Consider the following 16,427-nt stretch of genomic DNA (forward strand, 5'->3'; position numbering starts at 1 on the left):
ATTACTTTGATAAATTGAATAATTAGTCTGAAATTAACATGTCATCCAAAGCACTTGCTCATCTCTCAGGTTGATATCATTCAAAAATTTTATGAGCAGTGTTTCCACTTAATTATCAAAGTCATTAATGAAAATATTAAATGGCATCAGACTCATGACAGATTCCATGAAACTCCACTAAGCAAATTCTCTCAGTTTGACAGTGAGCCATTGAAAACTACTCTTTGAGTATAAGTTTTCAACCATTTATGCAACAGCTTTATAGTAATTTAATCTAGACCACATTTGCCTCGTTTGGTGAGTATTTAGGAGATGGTAAGCACAGTGCTTGGTACCAAAGACTATTTAACAGACAACATAAGTAGAAGGCAATTGGATGGGGGAGAAACAGGCATGCTTACTTCACGGTGATTTGACAAACAAAAGGCCACAAGCTCTCTCTCCTGACACAATACCTATACAGAGGGACCATTTGTAAAACTTTTGCCTGGACAGAGTATGTTTCATGCTCAGGCATTTTCTTTTAGCCAGCTATAAATGGAAGTGACAACGTTGACCTGTGGAGTTAGCTGCTCCCTCTGCTAGAACAAATAGTTTAACATTTTCCAGGAGAACTAAAAGAGGTGAGCGGAGAAATCATATTTTGTGTAAGAGAATCATTTGATTCTCTTATACAAAACAGTAAGTATGTGGACTATACAACCACATCTTCATGAAAAAGCCAAATGGAGGAAAATGTGGAAGGTTATTGCTTATAAACAGAATACATATATATTCCACTTGTCCCCAAAACAGTTCAATTTAAAACCTATTTCCTATTTTAATGGTTAGTAAACAGCAGAATAAAACTAAGCTAAAAGAACTGTACAGTTAAATAGAGAGGGTTTAAGCACAGGATACCACAATAAGGGCTATTGTGCAAATTTTACAAGAAGGATCTCTTGCATAAAAGCAAATAATGGAATTTCATCCATTCATTTCTGTATGAAGCCCACCATTTCACTCTTGCATATTTGCAAGCATAAATTACCTTGGCTTCAATCTGCCTATAGCAAGAGACACCATACACTGTAGTTCGATCTCCACATCTTGGTGGCAAATGGAAAAACACAGTATCTAAGAGAAAACGAAAAAGCTTCGTCAGCCACCAAACGAACAGTATATTAACATTTCCTATTTTCAGCTCTATAGTCACCCTTTTCATTACTAACCTCATTTACAAAAGCTTTCTTGAAGGAATCGCGGTTTTCTACCAGCACTGCCCTTCCTAGTAGAGCTGAAGTCTTTTTGTCTAAATCTCTTACTAAACTGTTCCAGTAAACAATTTTCTCCCTCTCTGCGCAAAGATGCCAGATAATGTATATTAGGACATGAAGAACATTAAAAAAGGCTTTTCATTAAAGCTATAGGATTTACTTCAAAGCTATAAAGTGTTTTATAATTATGCACTCATTAGAAGAATTCTATTTTGCAGTTCATAACAACATTTCACTATGAAGCAAACCTGTCTTGAGAGTGATTAAAATTAATCACTCCCCCGCTGCTCCCACAGCTACATATAAAAATCCCTCCTGGGTGATGGAATGACATCACATAAATGCGTCTGTCTGCCGCCTGGGGGGTGGAGACCCTGGCAAGGCGGGGGCTGGCCATGTGGCTCCCTGCCCAGGCTCAGGCCCCCCCGCTCCCTAGACCCCTCAACCCACTTCTTCCCCCTGCCCCCGACCTCTCTCCCTGTCACCATACTTTGCCCCCGCCTCCCCGTCACTGTGTCTGGGACGGAAGGAGTTAGGAGCAGCTACCGTCCAGCTGTAGCAGGGAGGGAAAGCACCTCTCAGAGCCGAGCTCCAGCTGCTGCTATTGATAAGGGAGACATGTCCTGCTTCCCAAGCTGGGGGAGGCGGTAGTCAGTAGCAGCAGCCAGAGCTTGTCTCTGAGGGGCGCCTTCCCTCCCCACCATGGCTTGGTGGCAGCAGCTGCTCCTACCTCTTCCCCTTGCCCACAGCCAGAAGTAGCTCAGCTCCACCCTGCCCCACCAGAGCAGCCCACAGCAACCTCCCTCAAGCCATCCTGGGTGGCAGACAGACCAAAGCATGGGCTGGTGGAGCGGGGGAAAGACCTGGGAAGGCTGGGTTTGACTGTTTGGCTCCCCCATCCCATTTGGTTTTGGGAAGAAGGGGTTTTTGAAATCAGGGGGGCAGTTCTGAAAGGCCCCCGGCTACATGGGTGGCGTGCGTTTAGAACCTGGCAGTTTTAAAGCGCATGTGACTGCCACTATGCTAATGAGATGATGTATATTCATAGTAGCACCTCATTAGCATTTCCAAAGTGCCACATTACCATAGCCCCTCCAAAAGAGTAGTTTCTTGAGACAAGGAGTTGGATAATAAAAACTGTTAGTCTCTTTTACAGAGTCCACTGCTTTCTGAAGACATTCTGAAGCTAAGCATTTAGTAATATTTTTAATCCATGTTTTCCCAAGCCAGTAAGTAAGTAGCCTAATTCCCCATTTCATAGGATGCGAGTAATTCCTTCATTGTGAATTACTCATAACCTGCACAGGAAAATGAGGTCCAATGTGTTACCGTAATCTGAATATGAAATACAGATTTAATTGTTTTGTTGAAAACTCTCTCCTACTTCAAAATATGGCACTACTGTCTTGTTGCTGTGGTAATAAAATGACAAAGTCAACTATTTAGTGTCTATATTTAGGAATGTGCCAGTCTAGAAACAGCTTCATTCACCTTCTCCTACTTCCTGCTTTAGAATGCATTCAGTAGATCATTTAATATTTATATAGAAATGACACAAAGTTAGGACCCACCACAAAGTTAAGGAATGGACTTTTATCAATACAAAGATACATTCTTTTGATATAACTCCTATATTTTTGCTACCAATTCCAAATGAAATACCTCTAAAAATTAGATGGTCAGATAAAACATTTGAATTAAAAACATAAGAAAAAATAAAAATAGTTTCAGGGCATTTTTGTGGTTTTTACAATCTCTTCTTTTTCTAAGGTTTCTCCTCCCCTGTTGCTGTGCAGAGAAACAGACAAATTGATGGTACAAGACAAATAATGAAAAGTACCACACTGTATAAAATGTACAGCCACACATGCACAAAGTAAAAAATCTGGAATAAAAAAAATTATTTTCCTCTAATCTTTCAGTTATAGTGTCCTTTGGTGTTACCTGTACAGTAAACCCTCAAGACGTGCAACCAAGTTGCAAGTGTCTATGATTACTGCAACCGACGGAAGCTGCTGCCCTGCTCAGTTTCTCAACAATGCAAGGGGAGGGGAGGGGAGCCTGGAAACTGACCAGCCATGTGCCCCCTGGTTCCTGGCTCCCCAACACACTGAAGAGACTGGCCAGACTTAAGGAAAAAATCTGTATATTAAGAACAGGTATATCCAGGGGGCTGAGAAAAAAACTGCTAAGTCTAGATGTTGCCCAGTCTAATAACAGTTGGAAGTTTGGACTGTGTGCTTATATTTTATTTTATTTTGTTTTGATAACCACTCTGACTTTTTGCTTATCACTTACAGTCATCATTTGTAGTCAATAAATTTGTTTTACTGTTTACTTTCACCATTGTGTTAGCCTGAAGTGAAAGGTAAATGTGCTCAGGTTTTACAAAGTTTGGTGTATATCAACTTTTCATCGATAAAGTGATAAACGTGAGCAGTGCAGGACTATATATTCCAGAAACACCAGGCTTGGAGCTGTGGTGTGGATTTGGCTGGTAACTTTCCCTGTGATTCATGTGAGGCTCTGGGAGCATTCATGCAATCTAGCTGAGTATAGAGCTACATAAGCAGTTGTGCTCAGTGATCACAGCACCCAAAGGGGTTTGCTGCTTGTCACTAGAAAACCATTGTGAGAGACAGCACAGGCCATATAGTTTCAGGGAGCATAGCAGTCCGACAGTCCCAGGGTGCATCCTGATGATTCCACCATAGGGAGTGTGAGTTATTTTATTTTAGAAACAAAGCAAGTGAGGTTGAAATCTTTAAAGGAACTCCCTGTATTAAGTGAAGATTTCCTGTAGTTGGATGCATGCTCACGAGCAGGGTTCAAAGACACTACTATTTTAAGTTGCTTCTTTTTACAGATTCCATTTCTGTAAAATCCGTTTCTGCAGTTGTGAACTAAACTCCTCAGTTAAGATGAACAGAATTCAAATAGTCAGAAGCCTGGTTAATCAAAAATTCAAGTACTGGGATTCTTCCCCCGCGCGCCCTGCCCCGTGGGCCTTGCAGTAGAAGCACATAGAGGGACTCAGTGTCTTCAGCTGCCAGAGATCCTCAGTCACTAAAGCTGTAATCTCATGCCTGCTTTCTTACCTTCTTGATAATTGTGGGCACCATCTGGCAAGGCAAGGAAAGGTAAATATTTCCATTCTTCTGGTAAACTGTGGCTGTCATGCCCTTCTCCTAGGATGAGAGGAGGATAGGCAAATTCAACCTGAAGGGGGAAAAAAGACAATGTAGCCCATGTTACCAAACCAGAAATACATAGAAACTGCCACACCAGTTCACTCTAGTGATGCCTCAAGTCTGGAATTCTTTCCCCACCGAATCTAGAACTAAATGCTTCAAATGAAGTTGCAAGAAATTCCCTTGTGGAAAATCTGTGGGAGAGCCTACATCCTTTATAGCATCCACTTACAGATAATGTCTCTACAGTAAAGCTCAGTTACAGGAATGGGGGGGGAGGTGTTTGTAACTCTGAACAAAATGTTATGGTGGTTTCAAAAAAATTTACAACTGGACACAGACTTAATACAGTTTTGAAATTCCACCATGCAGATGAAAATATGCTGTTCCCTTTATTTTTAGTAGTACAAATTTAACACGGTACTGTACTGCATTTGTTGTGGTTTTCGGTCTCTGCTGATGCCTGATTGCATACTTCCTGTTCCACATGAGGTGTGTGGCTGTCTGGTCAGTTCATAACTCTGGTGATCCTGTATCTGAGGTTCTACTGTACCTACCTAAGTACCATTTCAAATTACATCAATCTCTTGCCTTCAGTAATCTATTGGTGCAATGAGTTCCATAGATTAGTTTTATGCTAAGACTATTTCAATGGTTTTAAATGTGTTGCTTTTCAATTTCATTTGAAGATTCCCCTCCACCCCAACCACCTCATATTATGAGAAGATGTAGATGGGAACGTCCAATTTACCAGATGTATCTTATTCATTATTCATTATTCTAAATACTTCATCATATCGCCTTACTACCATCTTTCTAGTTAAGAATCCCAGTCTTCTCAATCTCTCTTCACATGAAGTCTCATTATACATCTAATCATGTTATCATCCACCTCTGGACTTGTTCTTTTTTCTGGTCTGTATTTCTAGGGAAAGGTTGACTAGACTTAAAACAGAACAAAAAACAGCAGTCCTGTAGTACTTTAAAGACTAACATATTATTTATTAGGCAATGAGCTTTAGTGGGAAACGTAGCTCATTACCTAATAAATAATACTGTTACTCTTTAAGGTGCTCTAGGACTGTTTTTTTGTTTTGTGAAGATACAGACTAATATGGCTGCCCCTCTGAGACTTGAACAGAGTACTTTCCAGGGGAAAAACATAGCATTTATTTATAGAATGGCTTTATAATACAGTCAGTACTTGTCATCACAATCTTTATGCAGCCTAACTTTTTTTTGACCACTTCTGTCCACGAAGTAGATGCTTTCATTAAGTTATCCACAGTGCCATCTAAGTCTTCTTCTGCCTGACCAGTTACAGATTATTGCACACAGAAGAACATATAGCAGACGAGCAAGCAGGGTTCAGAAAAGACAGAAGTACCACGCAGCAGACATTGGCACTAAGACTGATAGCAGAGAAAGCTCTACGAAAGAACAAAAACGTATACACTTGCTTCGTCGATTTTCAAAAGGCATTTGACAGTATAGATCAGAAAGTGACTTGGGCAGTGTTGGAGTCATACAGAGTGGACAGCAGACCTAATACGGTTGTTGAAAGATATCAATGATAATGCGGAGGCAGCAGTGAGAACACGCAGGGAGTTGGGAAGTTGGTTTAAAACAAGTAGAGGTACGAGACAAGGAGATCCAATATCACCATGTATCTTCATTGCACATCTGGAGGGAGCGATGGACAAGATCAAGGAAGAGATAGAAGGGATATCTGTGCACGAGAAAAGAATTAACAACTTGAGGTTCCCAGATGACATAGTTATCATTGACGAAGATGAAGAGAAGCTAGTAAAAGTGGTGCGGGTGTTAAACGAAGGAGGGAAGCGGTACGTACTGATTATGAACATTGATAAAACAGAAACAACGGTATCTGGAGATAAGGCAATAAGAAGGAAGATCAGTGTGGATGGTATTGAACTAGAAAATCCACAGAAGTTCACATATCTGGGGAGCAACATAACATAACGTATGATCTAGACTGTAAGAAGGAAATAACAACTAGAATAGCGAAAGCAAGAGCGAGTTTGAAGGAGATGGATGAGATCTGGAACAGCAAAGCAATTAGCTTAAGAAGAAAGCTGGGCGTCTTGAAAACGTGTGTATTCAGCAGCATGTTGTATGGATGTGAGACATGGGTGATAACGAAAGAGTCGAAAAGAAGAATATTGGCATCGAAAGCAGTTGTTATAGAAAGATTCTGAGAATAGGATGGATGCAGAAGGTCACCAATGAGGAATTATATAGGAAGATACAGCCGAAAGAGAACCTGCTGCAGAATGTTATAAAACAGAAGCTACAACTATTTGGGCATATTTGCAGAATGATCAATGAACGAAAAATCAAATCCCTGGTATTCAGCATAATGGATGGTTCGAATAGGAGAGGCAAGCCCCACAGAGAATGGACAGATGATGTAGTACATCGGTGCGGAGCTAGTCTACAGAAACTAAGCCACTCTGCACTCGATAGGGAAAGAAGGAAGGAAATAGTAACAGAGGCATCAGACACCAACGGGCGCTAAGCTCTCGGTTATTGATGATGATGAATCAAATATTGACAATTTAAAAAAAAACACACCAAAAATCTAAGAAAATTGCTAACTGTATTATTTAAATCATCTAGTCACAATGAGGGCGTGAAACCTCTAGCAATATCTTCAATTATCAGTAAAAAGGGGAGGTTATTAGGGGATAAAAATACAATTTATCTTGGAATATGTTCAACAGCAGATCAATTATTTGTCCCAATTACACAACTATTTTGATGTTATAAACTTCCATAAAAGAGCATGCAAAAGAAATCATTTCAACAGTATGTAGATAATCAATTTTAACCCCCAACAATAATAATATTGGGGTGAGGGGGTGGAATAGGGGAATTAATAGTAGCGGAAATCAGTAAGAAATTTTGTTACTTCATCCTCGCTCCAGACACTATTGCGTTGTGTGACACATTTATACGGACCAAGAAGGTTAGGGGAGGAACAGCTTCACAAATTACAATGTCGGATTAAAATCTGATCATGCTTAATTCATAGTGTAGCTCACACCGTCACATATAGGAATAGCTCCAGGCAATGGGAAAGAAAAATCAAAGCTCCTTATGGCCACCACAGTCTTGCACTGAACTCAATCTTCTCACAAGGTATAATTTTACATAACAGAAGAGCTACGTCTACACGTGAAGCCTACATCGAAGTAGCTTATTTCGATGTAGCGACATTGAAATAGGCTATTTCGATGAATAACGTCTACACGTCCTCCAGGGCTGGCAACGTCGATGTTCAACATCGACGTTGCGCAGCACCACATCGAAATAGGCGCTGCGAGGGAACGTCTACACGCCAAAGTAGCACACATTGAAATAAGGGTGCCAGGCACAGCTGCAGACAGGATCACAGGGCGGACTCAACAGCAAGCCGCTCCCTTAAAGGGCCCCTCCCAGACACAGTTGCACTAAACAGCACAAGATATACAGAGCCAACAACTGGTTGCAGACCCTGTGCATGCAGCATGGATCCCCAGCTGCAGCAGCAGCAGCAGCAGCAGCAGCCAGAAGCCCTGGGCTAAGGGCTGCTGCACACGGTGACCATAGAGCCCCACAGGGGCTGGAGAGAGAGCGTCTCTCAACCCCTCAGCTGATGGCTGCCATGGCGGACCCCGCTATTTCAAAGTTGCGGGACGTGCAACGACTACACGGTCCCTACTTCGACGTTCAACGTCGAAGTAGGGCGTTATTCCCATCCCCTCATGGGGTTAGCGGCTTCGACGTCTCGCCGCCTAACGTCGATGTTAACATCAAAATAGCGCCCAACATGTGTAGCTGTGACGGGCGCTATTTCGAAGTTAGTGCCGCTACTTCGAAGTAGCGTGCACGTGTAGACACAGCTAAGGAGAGAGAGGGTGAAAAAAGGCATATAACAGAAAATTTAACTGATTTAGAGACAATTGTATTCCAGGATTCTACTTATAATTCCTTTTCAATAAAAATGCATAAAAGCTTTGCTAGTTTTGTTCAAATTCAGAATCAATATAAATAGGATGAGTGTTTGGCTTCCAAATGGAAGAGGAATAATAAAATGAGGTAGTGTATCCGTGAAGTAGGAAGTGTCTGCCATTTGACAGATTCTCAGTAAAAGCTCATATTTTATTGTAGGATTTAGAATATATATTTTATTACAAAATTCAGAGAAAGAGACATATACTGGCCAGAAATAGCAACTATTAACAAAAAATATTACTGGAATGAGAAGTGAAGTTGTTAGCCTGAAGGATATAGAAATAGAAAATGAAAAAATACACAAATTTTTACAGTTTTGTTCCTCACAAGGAACAAACTACAGTATATATGGAAGTCAGTATCTCAGCTTGCTTATAAATGATTGTTTTGAAATTATTAAGTCTACTAAAGAACTTTAAAATTGTGTTCTCTGTAAATTATGTGTAAATTACCCTGTAATATTACTGACAAAATAAGGTAGAAAAATTGATAATTTAAAAACAAAGGCAGACTGTCTAAAATTCTACTGTAAAGTATTAGAAACTTCTTAACAGTGTCTATCATTGAAGTAAAATTTCAGATCAGTATTTGTACACAAGAGCGTAATATGTACATAATGATTACTAAAGACCGGATGAGACACCATAATATTTAAGTTATTTGCGTGATATTATGACTAACTCCATCAGCAGTTACAGAAGTTTAAAGTCCAGATACATGTCAATCATAATTCTAAAAAGATATTTTTAGCAATATAGCAAAGCTTTTTTATCCACCACTTTACCATCTGTAAAGCTCTATAAACTGGCATTACTGATCTTCCCAGAAATTCCAGTTGGAGCAGGAGCAGCAGGTTCCCTTTCCAGCTCCCCAAAAGCAGCAACATGTCCTCGCAGCTCCTGGTCACAATAGCTTTGTGTGCTACCCCTGCCTTGCCCCACCCCAAGCACTAGCTCCACAGCTTCCATTACTTAGGAATCACAGCCAATGGAAACTTAAGTGGTGGTGCCTGTGGGTGAAGGCAGTTTGCAAAGCCACCTAACAGCAGCAGGGACATGTCCCTGCTTGCAGGGAGCCACCCAAAGTGGTGCCTGGATCTGGCATCCTACCCTGCAGCCCTCTCCCGCATCTCAAACCCCATATCCCTGGCCCCACACAAAAGCTCACACATGAAGTCTGAAATTTCTACCCTCCTGTACTTATTCCAGTTAACTTTTAGTTAACAGGAATATGTGAATAACCAGCACCCCACCCCCATTTCCCTAACAACTGAGGTAGCACGACCTACTAAAAAAGTTTCTCCAACATTTCCCAATATGAGATCCTGTTTTTAGTTGCTTATATTCAGCCGGCCAAATTTATCAATTTAGGCTGGAGTTTTTCATGCTAGATGTAATGTATGTATTTAAGGCCCGTTTCCAACTTTGTCCACAAAGCTATTCTGGAGATACTATCACTGGACCTAACCAGGTTATTCACAGAATCACAGGCACATTCTCATGTTCCCGAACTAACATCATATATGCCATCATGTGCCAACAATGCCCACATGCTGTGTATATTGGACAGACTTCAAACTCTCTCAGACAAAATATTAATGGGCATAAAACAGACATAAAAACATTCCTGATTCACCAACCTGTCAGCCAGCACTTTAATGGAGTGGGCCATTCTGTTAATGACCTGAAAGTTTGCATTGTACTGAAGAGGAATTTTCACAACAGGTTGGAAAGAGAGGCTGCTGAACTCTCTTTTAATTTCAAATTCGACACATTAACATGTGGTTTGAACCGTGATGGGAATTTTCTCGGTCATTATAGGGGGTCTTATGAATACTTGGCTTTATTTAATTCCTGACTTCCCCCCCTTCTGCCCCTCTGCTCTTTGATTTGCTCACCTTGATAATATTTTTCTGATTTGTCAACCTTGATTACTATTTTTGCTTCTCTGCACCTTAAATATTGAGTCTGTTCTGGTTTGGCTATGGTCTGAAGAAGTGGGTCTGTCCCATGAAAGCTCATCACCCAATAAATTATTATGTTAGTCTTTAAAGTGCTACTGGACAGCTTTTTTGTTTTGATAGTATATAGACTAGCACAGGTATCTCTCTGTTAAGATTTATCTGGTGTTTCTTGGGTTCTTCATGGCAGGGGCCTGACGTGTAGGGGGCACAGGAGACAGAGCAGGAGATGTGGGGGCTGAGGGCAGAAGGCTGGGAGTGTGGGGGTTGCAGGAGTCAAGGCAGGAGTCCACTGCTCTCCAGGACTGTGGGGGCACACTTGCTTGTTACCCCCCTGTGGTCATTCTGGAGTATAATTGTCTCCTGTGTTTGCTGCTAAGAAGAAGCTACATACCAAATTGGGTGGACCTAGCTCTTACAATTTAGGAGTTCTTGAACAAGCCGACACACAAGACTGATAGAGAGACTCTCTCAAATATACAGTGGACTTACGGTTAAAAAAAAATCAGCTGAACAAGGATAAGGAAAAATATGTTTTGCCCTTTAAAAAATCTGGCAGCCTTCTTTTTGACCTGGTGAGCTTTTTTCTAGGTCTCCTAAAAGGGAGACGGGAGCTGTTTTTTGTGCCAGAGAAGTACATTTTGCCTTCTCCATATAAACCTACTCAAATTTGGCATCATTAAAGACCCATGAATAATTAAAGTTTGCACATGCTCAGGAGAGCTTCTTGCATCTCTGAAGAGTCTGTCCTTACTGAGCATTCTCAAGCCTTTTACAGGTTCACAAGTAGAATATCCCAAGGGTTGGTTCTGGGGCCAGTTTTGTTCAACATCTTTATTAATGACCTCGCTGAAGCGATGGATTTTACCTTCAGCATATTTGTAGATGACACTAAACTATGTCAAATCTGAGCAAGTGGGTCTTACCCATGAAAGCTCATTAGCCAATAAAATAATTTGTGAGTCTTTAAGATGCTACACAACCGCTTGTTATTACTAAACTAGGGAGAGAGACTGACATGCTGGATGGTAGGGACAGGGTCCAGAATGATAGACAAAATGGAGGATTGGGACAAAAGAAATCTGATGAGGTTCAGCACAAAGTGCAGAGACTTGTATTCAGGGTGAAGGAATCCCAAGCACTGCTATAGGCTGCGAACTGACTGGCTAAGCAGCAGTTCTACAAAAAACAAATCTCGGGATTACAGTGTTTAGAAGCTGGATATGAGCCACCAGTGTGCCCTTTTAGCCAAGAAGGTTAACGGCTCTCTGGAGTGCATTAGTAGGAGCACTGCCAGCAGACCTAGGGAGGTCAATATTCCCCTTTATTCAGCATTGGTGAGGTTGCATGTGGAATATTGCATCCAGTTCTGGGTCCCCCATTATAGAAAGGATGTGGATGCACTGGAGACAGTCCAGCAGAGGCTGACAAAAATTATTCAGGTACTGGGGCACATGACTTATCAGGAGAGGCTGAGGGATTTGGGCTCACTTAGTATACAGAAAAAAAGACTGAGGAGCGATTTGATAGCACTTCAATGATCCAAAGACAGGGAGGGGTTCCAGAAAGGATGGAGAGAGGCTGTACTTAGTGGTGACAGATGACAGAACAAGTTGTGTGGTCTCAAGTTGTGGTGAGGGAGGTCTAGGTTGGATATTAAGAAGAACTATTTCACTAGGAGAGTAGTTAAGCTCTGGAGTGGGTTACCCAGGGTGATGGTAGAATCTCCTTCCTTAGAGGTCTTTAAGTCCTGGCTTGACAAATCCCTGACTGGAATGATTTAGTTGGGAATGGTTCTGCATTCAGCAAGGAGTTGGACTTGACAACCTTCTGAGGTCTCATCCAACCCTTTGATTCAAGTTTGAGTCATCAGATTTGCACCACTGTTTGAAGAAATGTTCAAAAAAAGTCAGTCGGAAACTTGACTTCAAAACATTTTTTGATTATTTAAAGCAATGATTTAAATCAATCTGCCCTGACTAACTGTGACACAAAAGCATCTATGGGTGAAAAAGGAAGTGCACTTGTGGAGTGCAATGAAATCTGAAGGTAGCTACGAAAAAGATATTCATACATGATAAGGAAAAAGCAAACACAACCTTTGGAAGGTAGAACAACATCTGGCGAAAGAGAAGTGTCTACACCAAAGCTCAGATTATACCATATGATTGCACTGAATGTGATACCATATGGAGCAGAGACTTAAACAAAAACAATGATTTTTTAAAAAGGAAAGAGACTGGAGGATGTCCACCAGCCATAGCCAAGGAAGATTCTACACAGTTTATGGGAAGACAAAATAACAAATGCAAGACTAAGGGAGCTGACAAAGAAAGGAAGGTGCAGGTTGCTGAAAGAGGTATGCCATATAGAGGATGGGAGACATGTTAAACAAGTATTGAAATGGGTATGCAAGAAAACAAAGAGCAAATGAGGAAGGTCAAAGAAGAAGTGTCAGGAGACAGAAGTTACTGAATGCTCTGGCATCATCTTGGAAGAAGTATCGTAACTACAAAATTACTGTACTCACTGGAGAAATCTAGCTGCCTGATGTGCCAGCAATACAAAAGGAACTAAAAAGCCTGACGTCAAAGAATAACATCAGTGTTTCATTCCTGGAGGAGCCCACATAGCACCCATAGTGTAATACATAGCAATTTATATTGTGAACTCATCTTGGGGACTCGGATGGGGAGAAGAGACCATACTGTAACATGTAAGCTATGGTGGTTTTTCATTATCGTACTTTTGAGAAGAACAGACATTCACATTCAGTGGTTCTGCTCTCTCTTAAAGACACGTTTTGGAAGATCTCTTGGAACACAAACTTTTTTTTTGTAGGACAAAAGAAGTACAGACATTTTTACTTTGACATGTTCCACTATTACTTATATTCAGTGAATTCGGTAGCTGTGTCTGCACTGAGCCCTCATGTCGACAGTCTGATGTAAATAAGCAGTCTTAAAAATACAAAATGGTGGCTCATTCGTATATTCGTGTAGCTAATGTGCATATTCATGAGACTAATTTGCACTTCACGGCAGAAATCAAGCAGTGTACATGTGGTTCTGCTGGCAAAACCCCCCCTTTATCAACAGCCCCTTATGCCTGGAAAAAATCAGGTGTAAGCGGCTGCCGATAAAGGGGGATTTTGCTGGCAGAACCACGTCTACACTGCTTGATTTCCTGATATAAAAATGCAAAATACCCTCATGAATATGTACACTATGTGTGACTATGCAAATGAGCCAGTGTTTTACATTTTCGAGACTGCTTATTTGCCTCAAACTGTCGGCACTAGGGCTCAGTGTAGACACAGCCATTCTGAATTGTTTCATAACAGCAACAGCCCAAGACATAAAGGGTAATATTCCATTAACCAAACTTGCTTTTGCATCACTGCTAGTGATGGGAATGTTTAAATGAGCAGAAAAAATATTTTGGAGTTGTGCATTCTGGGAAATATTCATGCATCATGCTAGTCTGTAATCTGCGCACACCCTAAGTGTGCATGGGACCCTGGACAGTGAGTATACCAGAACTGGGCTTCATGTCAATTCTTCATGAACAAGTGGGAAGAGAGATCTGAAGCCAGCTGGTGACATGGTCAATGTGTCTGAGATTACTCAGATTTTGTGGCCCCTAAACCCAATTTATAACATACATAAGTGGCCCAGTTCCCTGCTCCAGATCAAAGGCTCTGACTGTAAAGGGATTGTATATTTCCTCAACGTGGTTCTGCAGTGAATTCTATCACTTCAAACCCACAGTTCCTCTACCTGACATTTGCTTCTTAAGCTCTGTGGAAAGGTGAAAAGCCAATACTTTCCTTTTTGTTTGTAATACCACCACCACTTTGCATTATAATAGCACCTTCCTTCTAAGGAACACATAACATTTTACCACTGTATTACTTTAAGCCACCATCCCTAATTTGCAGGTAATGAAAAGACAGATCTCAAGTAATCTGTCCCACACCACACAGGAAATGTCTGAGCTGGGAACAGAACTAAATTCTCCTGATTCCCAGTCTCGTGCCTTAACCACAAGATGATCTCTCCCTCCAAAACCAGCATATCATCACATGATTTGCATCTAGAAGTGTCATCAATAATTTCCTAACTGAAATGTCTAACACAATCTTAAAATATGTTTTGTAAGCTACTCAGTATTTATATAACATAGTTAATGTTTTCCAATGCAAATTATGTTCCTCAGCTAACACAGTTTTAATGGAGCAATATGTTTGTGGCAGAGAAAAATCAAAATCAGGAACAACCTGTTTTCTCTCCCAACAGCTATTTTACAAGACTTTGAAACTTAGCCTTACCTGCTACAAAAGATGATCTACTTTTATGAAACCCAACTGTATATATAAGAAACAGCCTTAGGAATTGAAGCCTTTCTAAAGTATCCAGAAATTAGCAGGACTACAGAACATAAACAAGCCAATCTGAATTAAGCCAGATACCTATAGACATGCCAAGGTAGCAAGCTAAATTCAGATATTCTAGATAAACACAGTTCTCCTGCAGGTCTTTGTATTACACTTGTCCTGGCTTGGTATTCTGACATTAACTTTATTGCTCAACTACGAGCAACTTGTTTTACTTCAAGGACTTCTTTCATAATTGAAATGTTTCAATCAATATTTTTCTTTACTTATGCTAATTCTCATAAACTGACAAAGGCAACATTTTCACCATTAAAATATTAAGGGAATAAAGAACCTAACATTTTGAAAGTAGTCTCCTCCATGTCTACATGAGAAACACAGTACAACAGATATTTCATAGACCAGGTTCACTATACATTTACCTCACTATGGGCTGGAGCTGTGAAAATTTAAGGGATTGTAGGAAAACAATGAAAAATGCCTCTGAGCCAAATCATTTCATGTTGATCCTTTTTACTATTTATCCTAAGGCTTTGGTAATTGACATAGCATGAGGCACTTTTTGAATTAGTAGAATCTATTTAACATCTTTTCCCCTTTTGCTATGAGTAACTTCCAACTTTCTTGTACTCTAAAAATACGTACACAACAGGCATATATATAAGTGAGGGTCAGAGGACCTCTGTTCCCTCTTATCTCACAAGTAAACAATTTATCTTTCTCTTTCTTAATACCCATGCCATGTTATTTATTTTAAAAAAAAAATAGTTGTGATGGGTACATTTTCACAGTGGACAAAGAAAGGAAAGGATCGTTGGTAGGATTTTTGAGTAATAAAAGAGATGAGTTTAAAAAGCAACAAATTAGCAAAATATTACTTTGTCCATAGTCACAGCAAATGAGGTTATTTACTCAAACATTTTCAAAACTGAGTTACAAAGAGATTAAATATTTTACATCTATTTTGGAATCTCAGCTGAAATATATATACCTCTCCATTACTCTTTCAACTAATCCAATAAAGGAGGCTTTTGCCTACAGGGAAAGTGGAACACAGAATGAGACATGGTTCATTCCAGAAGTACTGGAAAGAGAAATGTATTCCGCATTCAGCATCCTAGAACTACACACATTATGTATCAGCTGCGCAAAAATGCCAGCCATACTGTCACAAATTCCATGATTTACAGGATTAGAGTTGGTTGTCCCTTAATATTTGTGACTTTTCCCATGCTGGGATTTTTTGTATGTGGGTTGGCAGTGGTAAAAAAAAACTACTAAACCAGTCTCAGTGGAATCCTGAGAGCTGCCAAGTAAAACCTGTACTGTACAGGAAGCAAGGAAAAGCAAGGAGCAATCATATGTATAACTAGTGCTTTACTGCACAATTCTGAGGAGTCAGTTTTAATTATCTGATTCAGACAAAGGGTCACAAGATCTGATTCACCACTTCCCAGCACCTTAAGTACTCATTTCCACCAGTGAAAAGTAGGCTAAACGGCTACCAAATCAAAATGGTAATATTTTACTTCCACTACATACTGGTACAGGCTATTACACAATGTGCAGAATGGCACTGCTTCAAGCGACACAGTTTATAAAGCTGT

At 40.4% G+C, this 16,427-nt stretch overlaps 1 protein-coding gene across 2 annotated transcripts in view; it reads right to left on the minus strand.

Annotated features, from left to right (window-relative positions):
* Positions 1-16,427, minus strand: part of AVL9 (AVL9 cell migration associated) — a 54,504-nt gene that overhangs the window by 32,864 nt on the left and 5,213 nt on the right. For both annotated transcript variants that reach the window (XM_074988148.1, XM_074988150.1), the window contains exons 2-3: positions 4,355-4,475; positions 1,031-1,116 (exon numbers count right to left, since the gene is read on the minus strand). In XM_074988148.1, the coding sequence (XP_074844249.1) occupies positions 1,031-1,116; positions 4,355-4,475 (207 nt within the window). The remainder of the gene's footprint in view (positions 1-1,030; positions 1,117-4,354; positions 4,476-16,427) is intronic.

Source organism: Carettochelys insculpta, chromosome 2, assembly GCF_033958435.1.
Source record: "Carettochelys insculpta isolate YL-2023 chromosome 2, ASM3395843v1, whole genome shotgun sequence".
Classification (NCBI taxonomy): Eukaryota; Metazoa; Chordata; order Testudines; family Carettochelyidae; genus Carettochelys; species Carettochelys insculpta.